The sequence below is a fragment of the Protopterus annectens genome, chromosome 2.part1 (genome assembly GCF_019279795.1).
Source record: "Protopterus annectens isolate FY-2018-M chromosome 2.part1, PAN1.0, whole genome shotgun sequence".
NCBI lineage: Eukaryota > Metazoa > Chordata > Ceratodontiformes > Protopteridae > Protopterus > Protopterus annectens.
This window is the reverse complement of record NC_056729.1, coordinates 1,444,116,129-1,444,131,747: the sequence shown is the minus strand read 5'-3', so window position 1 is coordinate 1,444,131,747 and position 15,619 is coordinate 1,444,116,129. Positions and strand designations below refer to the sequence as shown.

General features: G+C 42.6%; 1 protein-coding gene across 4 annotated transcripts in view; it reads right to left on the bottom strand.

Annotated features, from left to right (window-relative positions):
• The window catches only part of HTT (huntingtin), a 4,811,037-nt gene that overhangs the window by 3,582,659 nt on the left and 1,212,759 nt on the right, over positions 1-15,619 (bottom strand). For all 4 annotated transcript variants that reach the window (XM_044062924.1, XM_044062926.1, XM_044062925.1 and 1 more), the window contains 2 exons: positions 7,387-7,545; positions 7,205-7,302 (listed from right to left, as the gene is read on the bottom strand). In XM_044062924.1, coding sequence (XP_043918859.1) covers positions 7,205-7,302; positions 7,387-7,545 — 257 coding nt within the window. The remainder of the gene's footprint in view (positions 1-7,204; positions 7,303-7,386; positions 7,546-15,619) is intronic.

Sequence of the window (15,619 nt, the reverse complement as noted above, 5' to 3'; positions counted from 1 at the left end):
GGTTGTTCCAAGGCCGGAACGTCCTGGGGCACTACAGACAGGGCAAAATGATCGAACCAGCACTCAAGTTCAGGGGGTCTAGACGGACTCTGAAGACTAAATAGTCAGAGGCCTCGACCCTGCGAGAACAGACTCCACCACGTCGAATGCCGAGGGGGAACGGACCTCCTGGGATGAACTAGCGGAAGCTGCTCCTCCCTGATCCAACTGGGGAGTCACAGCCAAACCTCTAGGAGCAGAGACACTGAGGGGAATGCTTCTCTCCAACAAGCTTGGAACAGAGAGCACTCCCTCGGATCTGACCCCGAGGCTACGGCTCCGAGAGCTCAGATCTGATCTAGTCGCACTCAAGGCACTGGGTGGTGTCGAGGTACAGGGTACCACTGGCACCGTCCCCTCAACTCCAACCATCCTCTGATCCAACAACCCTGAAACCACAGGTCAGATTGGAGAAGGAGTGATAGGTCTAAATACTGGCTGGAAGGCGCCCGCTCCAGTGGGAGAAGGCCCTGGCAAGACACCCATCTGGATTTGAGTGCGGATAAATCTCCGCATCATCTTGTCCATCTCCGCTTCAGATAGGCTCCAGGTAGAGCTGGAGGATGCCATTGAAGTGGGCCGGGAGAGACGGTGAGGAGAAGGCCTAGGGGCTGACCGGCTAACTAGAACCTCGGGCTCAGGGGAGAACCTGGGGGACCTGAGCCGAGATGCAAAAGGCTTGGAAACAGGCTTAACCTTCAGCGGGGGGCCGATCTCCGACGAGCGGTCAGGGGAGCACTTGCGAGGCTGGTCCTTCTTGACCTTATCCCCTTTCCCAGGCCGCTTGGCGGGAGAATGAGTCCCAGAGGCCGTGGAAGGGGAAGACAAAGCAGCAGCTGCTGCTTTCTTAGCAGGGGAAGATGGGACGTCCATCCTAGCAGAGGAGGGCAACAGGCCCTTGACAATCAGCTTGTCCCGCATATCCTTAAGTGCTCTGGGGTTAAACCCAGAGCAAACAGGACAGGGGGACTGGAGGTGAGCCACCCACAAACAAACCACGTACAGAGTGTGGCCATCTGCCGGGGAAAGCTTATGGCCACACTTAGTGCGCCTTTTGAAACCAGGCTTTGAGGCATCCGCAATGCCTCAGCCGGCCCAAAAGAAACACACACACACACACACACACGTTACCATGAGGAAAGAAAAGGGGGAAGGAAGACAGAAAAGCCTACAACAGAACAAGCTATGAAGAACTCCGAGAAGGTATAGATAGGTTAAGAGTGAAATAGATGGGTAGAAAAAGCCAAAAAAGTCAAAATTTACTTTTTAAACACCACCACCACAATGGAGCTTAGACCACGCTGCTTCCTCTCGGGCAGCAAATGAGATGTGAAGGGAGAAGGGAGACAGGGGCATTATGGGTAAGGGGAGGAGCAGGGAGCTTGGAGCCATAGCTGGAAAATGCAGCCATGTTGGATCTGATATAGATCCAAGGACCCACAGGTTGAAGAACAAATGAAGTAAACTACTTCAGATCAATACCTTACTCAATTCTGGATCTACTCTTCTACATCATCAGGCTAGCTTTCAAATATCAGATCAAACCCCAAACACTACCATCCTAGGAATAAGGTAAGATATCATCCCTAAAATGGCTCTTCACTAACCAAACAAGCTTTCATGAAATATACTAGAAATCTCTCATGTATACACTGTATAAAGTATATCATCTAAAACTACTTTAATCTAACTTATGTAATTTAGAATTAGAAACAAAGATAATTTCAACACCTAACTGTAACGGTGTCATTTATGACATTATGATATATGTTTGTCAGTATTTTATGACAATGTATAATGTGTTTATTAGCAACTCAAGTGAAGAGTTTTGGACTACCTGACTGTACTAATCTTTCACCCCAGGCCTCCCTTGAAATTGGGCAAAATTTGCCAGTCAGACTCCCCAGAAATGAAATGCAAAGTAAATCAATAAAAGTAGAGAGGGATGAGGCCAAGCAGAGGTCTTGACTACAGTTTAGAGAGTGCCTTCCCTACTAGGGATTGATTTCAGAGAAAAGGCAAACTGAAAGGGACAGTAGGAGACCGCCAAATGAAAAACCAGTTCTGGTAAACTTTTTAGTTGAGGCTATAACATAAGTTGCTGGTAAAAAGGGATAATTAGTTGGGCATATAAAATACTGCATAACTATAAGAGTCGATTAAAGTAGGTTAGAAAAGACTGAGAAGAGCAACTGGAAAGGCAACTGCCAAAATAAAGACTAGCTGTGTAAAATCTTACCATAAAGATAGATAGTATTCATAACATGAGGAAGGCCAAAAAAAAAAAAAAAAAAGGCCTGAACCTTCTGGTACACCTATAGATCACGGGCACTAGGAACAACCTGGAATAAAATCCTTTGCCCATTTGGTTTTTGGGGATTCTCTGAATGGTTCCTTGGTTCTGTAATTCTAACAGAACTTCAGGAAAAAGGCAAGTTGCTCCCTGGGAGATTGGGGGATGCCCATGACGGAGGGTAAGTTGATCCCACACCATGAAGTACCCTTTCTGTATAAAAGAGAGGACCCAGGAACTTTGAATAATGCTGCCCCAGGCTGGCAGGGATAGGGGTAGAAGCTGGGAAAGTGGGACTGGACGGGAGGGGAAAACATTAAGAGAGAGGATGGCTTATCCGGAAAGAGCCACCTGGATGGGATGGTGGGATTGCCAGTGCAACGCTAGGCTGTTGTGGTTTCCTGTCACTTTTTTTTTTTATTCTGTGTTGGGTGTGACGGGAATGTTTATGCACAAATACAGGCTTTGCAGGGTAATTTCTTTGGAATTTGGGAACTGGGGAGACAAAAATATGTTTCAAATTCCTGCAGTTCCTTACCCCTTTCCTGCAGAGATTTTAACAGGTTAGCAGCTACAGGTCCAAACAAAGCAGAATTGTCCAGAGGAGCATCCATGAGTTTGGCTTTTATGTCCTCAAGTAAGGGCTGAAGCCTTAGCCAAGAAAATCTTCTCATCACTGATTCAGAGGCAGCTGCTCTGGTGGAAGCCTCGGCAGCATCATAGCTGCATTTTATGGAATGATGTGCTACTTGAAAAGAAGCACAAAGCAATGAAGTAGCTAAGGTCTTATTGTCAGAGCCAGGTAGGTCTGCAATTACCTGTGAAAGTTGGGACATAAGCTCCAGTGAGAATTTAGTCGTATATGTTTGGTAATTTAAGATCCTGAATGCCAGAACGGCAGAAATATATACTTTTTTGCCCAGTCTATCCAGGATCCTACTATCCTTATCAGATGGTAAGAGGATAGTGGAGGGTAGCAATTTTGGTGGCTTGTCAGAAACCGCAGAAATTACAGAAATATCTGCAGGAGCAGCTCTGAAGAAGAACCTGCAATCCTGTGGGACCTTGCAGAAGCAGTCTGTTTTTGTCAGGGCAGGTGGCAAGGAATCTGGTGCCTGAGAAGCTGAAGCAAATGCATCGAGAAAGGCAGGCAACAATGGAGAGATAGCTGATGGACTACATGATTCCACCAGTAATAGGTCATAATATCTTTTTTGCACTTCAGCTACTTGTGTGCTATCCCATTTGAAGTGGTGTCTCCAAAGGACAGGTCTTCCACTGCCATTTGATTCCTCTTCAGGGAAGGCATAATCCAGAGGGGAAGGGATCTGAGAAGAGTAGGCCAGGGATTCATCCCCTGAAGATGCCTTTTCCTCAGATGTATTCTCCTCCCTAGTTCTTTTAAGAGGACAGACAGTTCTGGGTGGGGAGGTGGCAGTAAAGCCTGGAAAAGGCCTAAGTGACATAAAGGCATTGAAAAGGCCTTGAGTGAATTGCTTCCAATCACTAGCAGGCTCTTTTGAGGAGAAAAATGCTTGTTTGTTTTTTTTTTTTGTTTGTTTCTTTTTCCCATGCAGGTCTGCTTTATGTAGGGTTGGATGGCCCGATGTAGGCCTACATTCCATCAAGTCAGAATCTACCTCTTACTAACAAGGGTCTGTGGAATCCCCTTAGGGGCTTTAGTAATCATGAGCTGTGGTTCCCCTTAGACATCTGACACGGATGTCTGCTTGGCCTCTGTGGACGTGCTAATGCTTGGATCCAAGGTGGCCTGGACATCAGGCTCAGTCTGAAGATCTGGGCTGTAAACCGGGTGTATCTATGGGTTGTTCTCCACCCCAAGAGAGACTTCCTATGGCTGTTTAACCCCTCACTATTACTCTGGTAATCCAACACGTTCATTTATAAGTTGTATTCTGTTTCTCCTGTGTATATACACTTGTATGTTAATACTGTAAGATGTTTTGTTTTTGTATTTGTTTACCTGTGGAGCTTTTCTCCTCAGGTCTCTGATGAAAAAGGGCTCTGCAGCCCAGTCGGACTTACCCGGTTAACAAATTTCAAATAAATAAATAAAATAAATAGAAGTACATCAATGGCAGATCATCAGTATGACTCCCAAGTAGGCAAGAAAGGCTTAAGAATTTTACTTGAAAGGGTATGCATAGGTAGTGTGGCAGCCAAGGATATGTGGGAAGAGGCTAAAAAAAACATAACAGAAAAACAGAAAATGGAAGCTTTGTTATATGGATATAGATAGAAAGATACAAGCAATTAAAATGTTTTTAGTCCCTTTAGTCTTATACACAGGTCAGGCATATTTTTTCAACCACAGGAGAAGTGGGTAGCAATTAATAAAGAGATAAAGGACTTTCTCTCCAAGGAGAAGACGGCAAGAGCCAAGTGGGATAAGCTGATTCTTCCAGTAGAACAGAGCGGACTGGGATTACCCAATCTGAAGGGGTATTTCATAGCTACACAGTTAAGACTGCTATACAATGTACAGGCAGAAAACTATAATTCAATGTGGAGAGGGTTGATGATGAAACATAGGAGAAGCTCAAGAAACAAGGACGGATTGGGATCTTAGATGCAGGCCTTTAAAGAGAATATCAATAATCATGCAGAATATTATATCCATAAAGTAGCAGAAAGTATTCTAAGAACTATACCAATGCAGGAATGGAGAAAGGAGATTTTGAAGACAGGGATGACTGCAATTAGGGATACAGACAATAGACAAGAAGGAGCCGGAATTTACTGGAGAAATTTGGCAAAGGAACCAAGGTATCGGGAACAAATAACTAAAGAGGGAAAGATGATAGAATGGGAAAACACCAAGAATTTATTTACACTGCAGGTCAGAGATTGCCCTCCATATCAGGGATTGATATCAGAGTGTACGCAAAGAGAAAGAAATGAGGGGGTGGGTCTTAAACGAAGACCAGCACTGGTAGAGTTGTTAACAGAATTTAGAACAGAAGCTGCCATTAAAAAAAGAATAATTAGTAGAACATGTAAAATACTGCATGCCAACTACAAGTATCAGATGAGGTTAGAAAGGATGGGAAGAGGGACTGGATAAGCAATTCACTAAGAAACAATGACAAGATATATGTATATCTCCCAAATATGTAACAAAATCTAGAAGATTTAGGATTTTTGCCTGGAAATGTTTACATAGATATTTTATACCCAAAGTAGACTCCAGAGAATTTTTCCCCAGGCAGACAGTAAATGTTGAAAGTATAAAGGGGACGAAAGAGGTAACTGGAAACATATTTTCTGGGAGTGCAATGAGTTGGCGGACTTTAAGGATTCCCTGCGGGATGCACTGTCAGAGATGCTGGGTGGGAAGATTGGTCTGACAAGGGTGATGATTTTTCTGAGTTATGATACAGAATTGGAATTGCCTAGACTTGGTAAGGCCTTGCTGTGTCTAATAATGGTTCCTGCCAAAAAAGCAATTACTAGAAAATGGAAATCAAAATCTAAACCGATTATACTGGAAGTAGTGAATATAGTACCAGAGATAAAACAACTGGAACTGAGATCTTCAGAAAAGACTAGGAGCAAACTACACAGAAAAAAATGGGAATTGTGGGAACAATACATACAGGGAAGAATGTGGTCTAAAAGGCAGCAGGGCTTAAATGAGCTATGTAAAGTTTGAGTGAGAAAGATTGGGTACATTATAACCCATGTATAATGTTTGCAAGTGGGAGTGTGTCGGTGTAGTTTGTTTTCATTCATATATATGTATGATTGCCTATGTAGTAAGTAATGTTTTTTATAAAGATGCTTCTTGTTTAAAAAAAGGCAGGAACTGAATAATTTATGTAATATGCTTAAGCTACATGACATATTGCAATATATGAGCTCTTCAGTTTCACTTTACTGTACAATTCTCTTGCTATATGCCATCTCTGATAAAAATTGTTTGTACTGAATGACTGTAATTGTAACTGGAGCTTTTCTCCTCGGGTCTCCACTGAAAACGGAGGCCTTTGGCTCAGCTGGACCAACCCGGTTAACAAATGACAATAAAATAAATAAATATGTGCAGTATAATAATTGTCATGTTAATACATTTTGATTAGTTTTATATGAATGTGCATTTGCCTGTGTCACAAGTGTTAATTCAATAAAGGTGTTTGAGGAAAAAAAAAAAATAAAGGGTATGCATAGGTATTACACCCCAAGCAGACTTCAGAGAATGTTTCCTCAGATACAGAGCAAGTGCTGGAATTGTGATGAGAAAAAGAAGGGTAATTGGGAACATGTTTTAGGGAGTATGTGAGCATGTGTTACACTAGGTGTAACAAGCTGGGAAATTTTAAAAATAACCTCCAAGCACTTTGTCAGAAATGTTGAGGGAGCAAATGTTGCAACTAAGGAAATTATTTTGAGATGGGACATAGGAAGTGAATTTATCAGATATGGTAAGGCCTTACTATGCTTACGACTACTGGCTGCCAAAAAAAGCAATTACAACAAAATGGAAACCAAATTCTAAATTAACCGTCGCTGAAGTACTGAATACTTTATTGGAGGAATAAAGAACTGTAAATGATATCTTTAGGACAGGGAAGGAACAAACTGTACAGTAATAAATGGAACATATGCAAACAATATATGCATAATATTCAGGAAGAGGAGGAGTGAGTTTTAAAGGTAGGCAGGGAATAAGCAAATTATGTAATGCTGGAGTAAATGATTGTTACAAAGGAACACTTCTGTAAGGTACCACAATTAAAAGCATTTGTTATGATTTGTTTTTGTATATATTATGTATATGTACCTAAGTCAATGTCAACAACATAAGAGCGTAACAAACGTGTTAAAGTCTGAACTATAATTAAAGAATCTTACCCTCACAGCAGCACAAGCCATTTTGCACGTGACCGATGATGCATCTCTTAAAGTCTTTTGCAATAAAGGCACACAGTTCAAAATTGAAATGTTATTGCCTGAAAAAGTAAAAAGAAAATAAGGGGTTGAATATGCAGAATCTACCTTTTCACTGTTAACAAATAAGAAATAATGCACTCTACCTGTGGAACTTGTGGCACTGGCCTGGAAGCTCTCAGCATTAAAACGGGAATTATTCATCACTGAATAAATGAAGGTTCCGCACAAGATCGCAGTGGCTCCACGTATCTGAGGATCTCCATGATTAATAAAATTTAAAATGTCAGATATATACTGCTCTTCTGTCAAGAGAAACAAAAAATATAAAGTTATGAAGTCCAAAACTAACCTCATTTCATAGTAAGTAGGTCTCACTGTTACTACATTTAAATGACAAAAAAAAACACTGTACTGCTTATCTACAGTTTCCATAAACAGTGTGGGGACCTATCTGCCTTTGTAAAGCACATAAAACCAAGTACATTCCTGCAGCAACTGTATTACATTCTTGAGCTTCAAATGGCAAAGCATTGAGGATAACCACTATGTAATGATGCCTGCTTTGAGTTATAAAAATCGTGGTTTTCTGACTAAGTGTTAAGGATTAGAGCTAATAAATAATGATTTATCAGATGTTTTAATTGTTAAAAAAACAAACAAAAAAGCTGCACTCTGTTTTTGCATGCATGGTGTGTGTTTATTTTCATTACAACGCTGCACAAGAACATTTTCATCAGTTAAAGCCATGCCTCTCAAATGTACCTGATTTTGCCTCACTTTTTTCCCTGTCCCTTGAAAAATGTTTGATTTTCTGGTATATCACTGAAAGTTACACAGTCCGTGATGCGAAACAGTCTCTCACACTTCCTATTATTCTGAAAATACATGTTACTGTAAAACCTGCTGCTCTGTCACCTTTTTAAGCAAATAAGAGCAATATGAAAATAGCCCTTGATTTTGGGCCATTGTCCCACCTTTACTTTTGGCTTTGTTAGAACTCTTAATCGAAGAAGTTGTGAAGTGTGGTTAAAGCCATGGACTGGAAGAACCAAATGATGACATTACGGAATAACACTGGTGGTTTGCAGTCTAAGGTCATCCTAGCCTAATAACCAGATGCAGTGTACTAACTGCACCTACAGAATGCTGAAACAAAGGTATTTTCTATTACAGTTAGAGGAGGTGTACACAGCAAGTGGGTATAGCTGTTGGGTGGGGGTGCTGGTTGTGGATGAACGTTATCTATCCTTTTGTGGCTTGTTCAGCTTAGTCAGTCTGCTTTGAGTTTACAGGACTAGTTAGCGTTTCTGTGAAATAAGTTGGAATACTTGTGAATCCATTTGTCTGGAAGTGGAAATTACACAGCTCTTATATATCCCTGCTATAAGACAATTTGCCTTACTTTGCCTCACATTTTGGTCTGTTCCTCATAATTTTGTGGTCTTCTGGCAAATTAGTAAGTTAGTAAATAACAGACATTTGAGTTTCAGCCTTTGTATCTGTCATAGAATGCACTACCTTTTTTTATCACAGTTGGATGAGGTGTGCACAGCAAAGTGACTATTAACATAAATGAAAGTTGAGTGCTACCGCATTTTCAAATAACCATCTGGATTTGCAAGACTAGTATGCTGTTTTGTGTGAAAGTGGAAATTACACAGTTACCAGAGAACATTGGAAGCAATGTCCCTGTATTCAGCATCTTAAAGACTCACATCTCTCAGTTGTCCAAATCTTCACAGAATGTCCAGATTTTTTAGTTCATAGCTTCACGGAAGGTTATTAGGCTATTGGCCCTAGGACCTTTATAAGCCTAGCCATGTTATTACCCTTGCTCCCCTATTGACTAAGTTGTATGGTCTACATTTGCAGTTCAAGTCTATGATCAGCACAGACTGCCTTTATCCAAGAGGGACATAGGTGACACCCCTGGGGTAAATTTATGGTCTCCCATCAAGTTATCCAAGTTATGCTTAAATAGTGTCATTGAGGAGCTCTGTTTACATGAATTGGGAGTTTGTTCCAAAGGAGTGGCAATCTTTGGGAGACACATCTGTCTCTCCAGCATGTCCTGTTAATGTCGCAGGCTAGGTTAAGATCCCTAGAGCGAGTGAACCTTGTCCCATTTGACTTGTGGATGTGCAGCATTTCCATTAAGACAGGGTCTGAGACTGCTCTGTAGGCCAGGCACAAGTCGCCTCTCAGCAGCCTTCAAGATACAGAGTACAGTGACAGGGCCTTTATGTCTGTCCATGTAGGTCATGTGCTGAAGGCCCTGAATTTTCTTGGTGAGAAACCTCAGAGGTATCTCCAGTTGCTGCAAGTGGCTGGTAAGGTACATACAGAAGGGAGCACTGTAGTCTAATTAGTGGTCTGATGAGGGACGAGTACAGAAGAGTTATAACATTCTTAGCTCTGGATGCAATGCCCTTACTTATGAGATGTGCAACACAGAAGGCCTTCTTTACTACTGTGGAAACACTGATAAAAAGTTAGGGTTGCTATCAACCTGTGTTCCCAAATCTCTCACCCAAGGGTTTGAGCTACAGGGGGGTGCTGTTAATATTGTAATTTGCAAGGAATTCCCCTTTGCCAAAAGGGATGAAACATTTTTTTTTGCATTTAGTTTAAGTCCGTGGCTTTGCCACCAACATTTGTCTGTGTAAGCCCTTTTTGTAGTATGTCAACATCATTGGGGGATTCAATGATTGCACCCAGTTTGCAGTCATCGGCAAACTTAGTAAGCCACAGTCAATCTATTTTCACCTGGACTTCTGAGAAAATTATTCCAAACAGTAGGGGGCCCAGCACAGATCCTTGTAGCACACCACTGGTAACTGGTCTGCTGGTAGAGGTAGAATCCCAAACTTTGACTGTGTGTTCTGTCGGTGAGCCAGCTAGCTACTCATTTAGTGGCATATCAGTTAATTCACAACTGGATGAGTTTCTCAATGATGCATGAGTGGGGAAAGTGTCAAAAGCCTTGGCTAAGTCAAGACAGGCTGTATGCACTGTTTTGCTTTCATCCAGGGTCTTGGTGACATTGTCAAAGAAGTCCACCAGGTTTAATAAGCATGATCTACCCTTAACGAACCAAACTGGGTTGGGTTAAGAGTCTGAAGGTCACCTACATCTTTGTTGATAAGGACTATGATGATTCTCTCCATGACCTTGCAGATAAGGCTGTTTCGGCTTGTGGATTTATAGTTCCCACAGTTGGTTGATAGACCTCCCCTTGTGCAAGGGAATTACTGTTGGTGTCTTCCACTCTGCTAGGACAAAGCCAATATTTCATAGATTCATAGGAGGTTACTAGGCTAATGGTCCTAGGGCCCTTATAAGCCTAGACAAGTTCAAACATTGTTCCCTTATGGTACTAGAGATATGGTCTGTTATAAGCAGATCTAAATCAGCACCAACTGCCCCATCCAAGAGGGAGACAGGTGAAACCCCTGGGGTGAATTTCTGTTTTCCCATCCAATCATCCAAGTTATGTTTAAAAAGGGTTAACAAGGCGCTCTGTTTAACGTGTACTGGAAGTTTATTCCACAGCAGAGGCAACCTCTGGGAGACAGATCTCTCTCTCTCTGGCAAGTCCTGTTGATGTCACATGTTAGGTTAAGGTACCTAGAGTGAGTGAATTGTGTACCATTTGACTTATGAATGGGCAGCATTTCCATTAAGGCAGAATCAGAGGTTGCTCTGTATGCAAGGCACATGTTGTCTCTCGCTAGTCTATATGATACAGAGTACAGTAACAATGATTTCAGTCTGTCCACATAAGACATGTGCTGAAGGCCCTGAATTTTTTTTGTGAGGAACCTTTGAGTTGCTGCAGGTGCCTGTTTAGGTACATACAAAAAGGAGCACTGTACTCTATTACTGCCTAATGAGGGAAGAGTACAGGGGGGCGATAACCTCTTTTGTTCTTGAAGCTATGCCCTTGCTTATGAGGTGAGCAATCTAGAAAGCCTTCTTTACCACCCTGGAGACATGGTGAACAAAAGTAAGGTTTCTGTCAACCTGTTTGCCCAAATCTCTCACCACTGATTTACAGCTTAGGGTGTTATTAATATGGTAATCTGCAGGGACATTGCCTTTGCCAAAGGGAATGATAATGCACCTTTTTTGCACTGAGTTTAAGACCATGACTTTGGCACCAATTATTGGTTTGCACAAGTCTTTCTTGTAGAATGTTGACATCATATGGGGACTCAATAACTGCTACCAGTTTGCAGTCATCTACAAACTTTGTCAGCCACAGACCTTTTGTTTTGCCTCTACGTGATAAGTAGATTCCAAACAATAGGGACCCCAGCACCGATCCCTGTGGAATATCACTGGTGACAGGTCTGCTGGTGGAGGTGAAGTCCCCTATTTTGACTGCATGTGTTCTGTTGGTAAACCAGTTTGCAGCCCACTTGACAGTATATAGGTTGACCCCCAGCTGTGTGAGTTTTTCAATGATGCCTGAGTGGGGGATTGTTTCAAAGGCCTTCACCAAGTCTAGTTGGCAGGTTAATAGTTTGGTTAAGAGCCACACTGAACACCAACTTAGGCATAAATGTTGGGTTTGTCCTCAGAGAGACCCTGTCTGGATAAAAAAATGATAAAAGGCTTCACGGCCATGAGTGCCTGTACCTCTGAAACTCGTCTTGCAGAAGTTATTGCTAGGAGCAGAGCTGTTTCCAAGATAAAAACTTTATATCAGCAGTAGCAGCTGGCTCAAAAGGAGGCAGGGTGAGTTTTTCCAAGACATAGTTGAGGTCCCATGCAGGCATTGGTGATGATCTTGGAGGCCTTAATTTTTTGGCTCCTCTGAGGTACTGCTTTAATAAGGGATGAGAAAAGATTGGTGGCTCTGCACTGTAATGAGCCGAAATGGCAGAGGCATGAATTTTAATAGATGAAAAAGATAGGCCTTTGTCCAGCATCTCAGTTAAGTAGTGCAAAATCTGAGGAATATTTGGCACAGCTGTATCAGTTCCTTATGCCTGGTTCCAAGCAAAGAATCTCTTCCATTTTCCAGCATAAGATTTTCTAGTACTAGGCCTTCTGGCTTCTAAAATGACATCTATCACAGCTTTACTGAGAGGTGTGTTTTGTATGACTACATTATCCGCCATGCTGCCAAGTTTAAAGTCCTGAGCTGGCTGTGCAGGATCTGATTGTTTTGCTGGGACAGTAGATGAGGTATTTGAGGTAAGGTCCAAGCTGGGCATTGAGACAAGTTCCTTAGTATTGGATACCAGTACTGGCGGGGCAAGTCTGGGGCAATCAATATAATCTTTGGCTTCTCCTGTTTGACCTTTAGGAGTACCTTGGGGAGGAGAGGCAATGGGGGAAAGGCATATACTGATAGTTTTTTCCAGCTGAAGGATAGGGCGCCCACATTCCATGATTGTCTGGGATAAATCCTTATGCAGAATCTTTTTAGTTGGTAGTTGTGAGGGGAGGCAAATAGATCTATGTCCGGGCATCCCCATTTCCTTGTTATCATGCTGAAGACTTGTGGATCCAGCTGCCACTCGTGGGGATCCATGAGGTTTCTGCTTAGTTCGTCTGCCAGAGTATTTTTCCTTCCTGGCAGGAATTGTGCCTGCAGATGTACTTGGTAAGTCAATGCTGTGTCCCACAAAGTCATGGCTAGTCTGCAAAAGGGGTAAGAATGCGTGCCCCCTGCTTGTTTATATACGACATGACCGTGGTGTTGTCTGTCTTTATCAGTAGCTGTCCTGGATGAAGTAGGTCCTTGAAGGCTGTCAGGGCATTTTGAACAGCTAGCATCTCTTTTTAGTTGATATGTAGATGCATTTGGTTTGTGGTCCATGTGCCCTGAATGCATCTTCCTGCCATGTGGGCCCCCCAGGAATAATCTGATGCATCAGTTGTTAGTGTCTGCCTGGCTGGGGGTAATGTGAATGGCTGTCCCTTGTTTTGGTGACAAGCCTTTGCCCACCAACGAAACTCCTGTTGCAGGCAGGGAATGAGAGTAATTATAGTTTCCAGGCTGTGGCAATGTGGAGTCCAAGCACTTTTTAGGTACCATTGAAGTTTCCTCATATGCAGTCTTGCATACGGAATTAGAAGGATGCAGGATGCCATGAAGCCCAAAGCCTGCAGAATTTTTCTTGCAGATAACTGGGCCTTTGTTGCCAACATTTTGAAGTAGGTAGTCAGTTGCCTTTGTTTGTCTGGTGAGACATAAGCCATCTGGGCAGTTGTATTTAAGCTTGCACCCAGGAATATTATCTCTTGAGAGGGTACTAGTTTTGATTTCTTTTCGTTGACTGTGTACCCTAGGCATGTTAGAAGTCTTTTCACAAACGCCAGATGCTGTAGAAGAATGTCCTTGTTCTCTGCTTGAATTAGACAGTCGTCCAAGTAAGGATATATTTGTATTCCTCTGTCTGCAGAATGCAATTACTGGTGCCAGGCACTTTGTAAAGACCCTGGGCGCAGTAGATAAGCCAAAGGGCAGTGCACAGAATTGGTAATGCATTGAACCAGCCTTGAATCTGAGGTATCTTCTGCATATTTGTCTGATTGGGACATGCAGGTATGCCTCTTTTAGGTCTAAAGTCAAAAGCCAAGCGTTCTTGCCCAGCATGGGCAGAAGCTGCTGCAAAGTCAACATCTTGAATTTTGGTATATCCAGGAATGTGTTCAGAATAGATAGGTCCAGTATTGGCCTCCAGGCCTTGTCCTTTCTGGGTACCAAGAACAGTCGAGTAAAATCCTTGTCCCTGCTCTTGCTCTGGTACTTGTTGAATGGCCCCCATGTCCATGAGGGATGAGACTTATTTTTGTGCCTCTGCCCATTGATTTTTTGGCAGATCTGGCAAGCCGTTTGCCTTTGGCAGGGTATGGAAATGGAACTTGTAGCCTTGTGACACGATACTTAGAACCCACTTGTCCTGGGTTATAATGTGCCAGTTTTAAGAAAAAAGTGCTAATTTTCCCCCTAAGGGTGCTGCCAGGAGATAAGTACTTGGTGCAGGCAGGGGGAAGTCATTGGGACTGTTTTCTGTATGGTTGTGATCTGTCTTCTTCAACTTTGGAAGTAAAAGCACCCCATTGCTTTGACCAGTATGAACTTTGCGCCTGGGATCTGCCTCTAGGGTGTCTGGATCTGCCCCTTTGAGGTCTGTCTGACACAGGAAAGGACCAATTCTTTCTTGGCCAGTGTCTACTAAACCTAGGTGGCTGTACTTGCAAAAAATCTTTGACCATTTGCATAGATTTAGCTTTGTCCTCCATTTTCTTTAACACCTCTTCTGCCTTAACACCAAACAAAGAATCATGCTGTAAAGGTGCATCTAATAATTTAACTTTGACATGATCAGGCAGATTCTGTTCCTTTAACCAAGCATGCCTCCTAATTACAGAAACCATAACTGCGGCCCTGCAGGAGGCCTCCAAAGAATCAAAACCACATTGCAAAGTATGCTTTCCAACTTGTTCAGCTGCATGCAATAAATCCTGCATTTCCTTGTTTTCTGCAAATTCAGAGTTTAACAACATTTTCTGTTTAAGCAATCCCATGACATGTTGCTGATATTTGAGCATATGAAACTGACAGTTTAAGGCCGTTATAGTCAAGGTATCAGATGTGCAAACCTTTTTTCCCCATCTATCCAGTGTCCTAGAATCTCTGTCAGAGGGGGTAGGGTTTTTTGCAGCGGAAGCCTTAACTCCTTTGGGACCCTGAGAAACAGTTTCTGGGTCTGCAACAGGGTTTTTAAAAAGGAATTTATGAGAGTCAGGAACCCTGTAATATCGGTCAGGCTTAACAGGAGCTGGAGGTAAGGAGTCAGGGGTAAGACTAGACTCCGAAAACACATCTACAATGTCTAACACAGGTGGAATAGCTAGTTGCCTGTGTTGAGGTAGTAAAAGGAAATCCCTGAGTCTCTTTTTAGATTCTAAAAAATCTTGGCTCTCCCAGTGAAAATGCTTCCTCATGGTATGCAAGGTTTCCCCAAAAGAATAGTCCTCTGGAGGAGAAGCTGAATGTATAGAGTCTTCAGTATCAGAATCCTCATGGGGGGGGAAGAGAATATTCCTGATCAGAAGAGGAATCAGAAGAAATGGAAACCTGATCTGAAGATTCATAGTCAGTCCCTTGCCTAGGCCTCTTATCAGGAGGGGGACGGGAACCCCTGATCAAGGTAATCAAGTCTTCGGCTATTTTGAGCATCTGTTTTTTGGGCATAGAGGCCTGACTACGTGGCTCTTGAGTTTGTTTCTTTGCTTTAGAAGGTGCTTTAGTCTTTGCCTTTGAAGCTGCAGTCGGTTTAATGTAAAGATGTTTAGGTCTGAACACCCTCAGAAACTGATGCCTGCTCAGCGGCTCCGAACCCATCTGAAGGAATA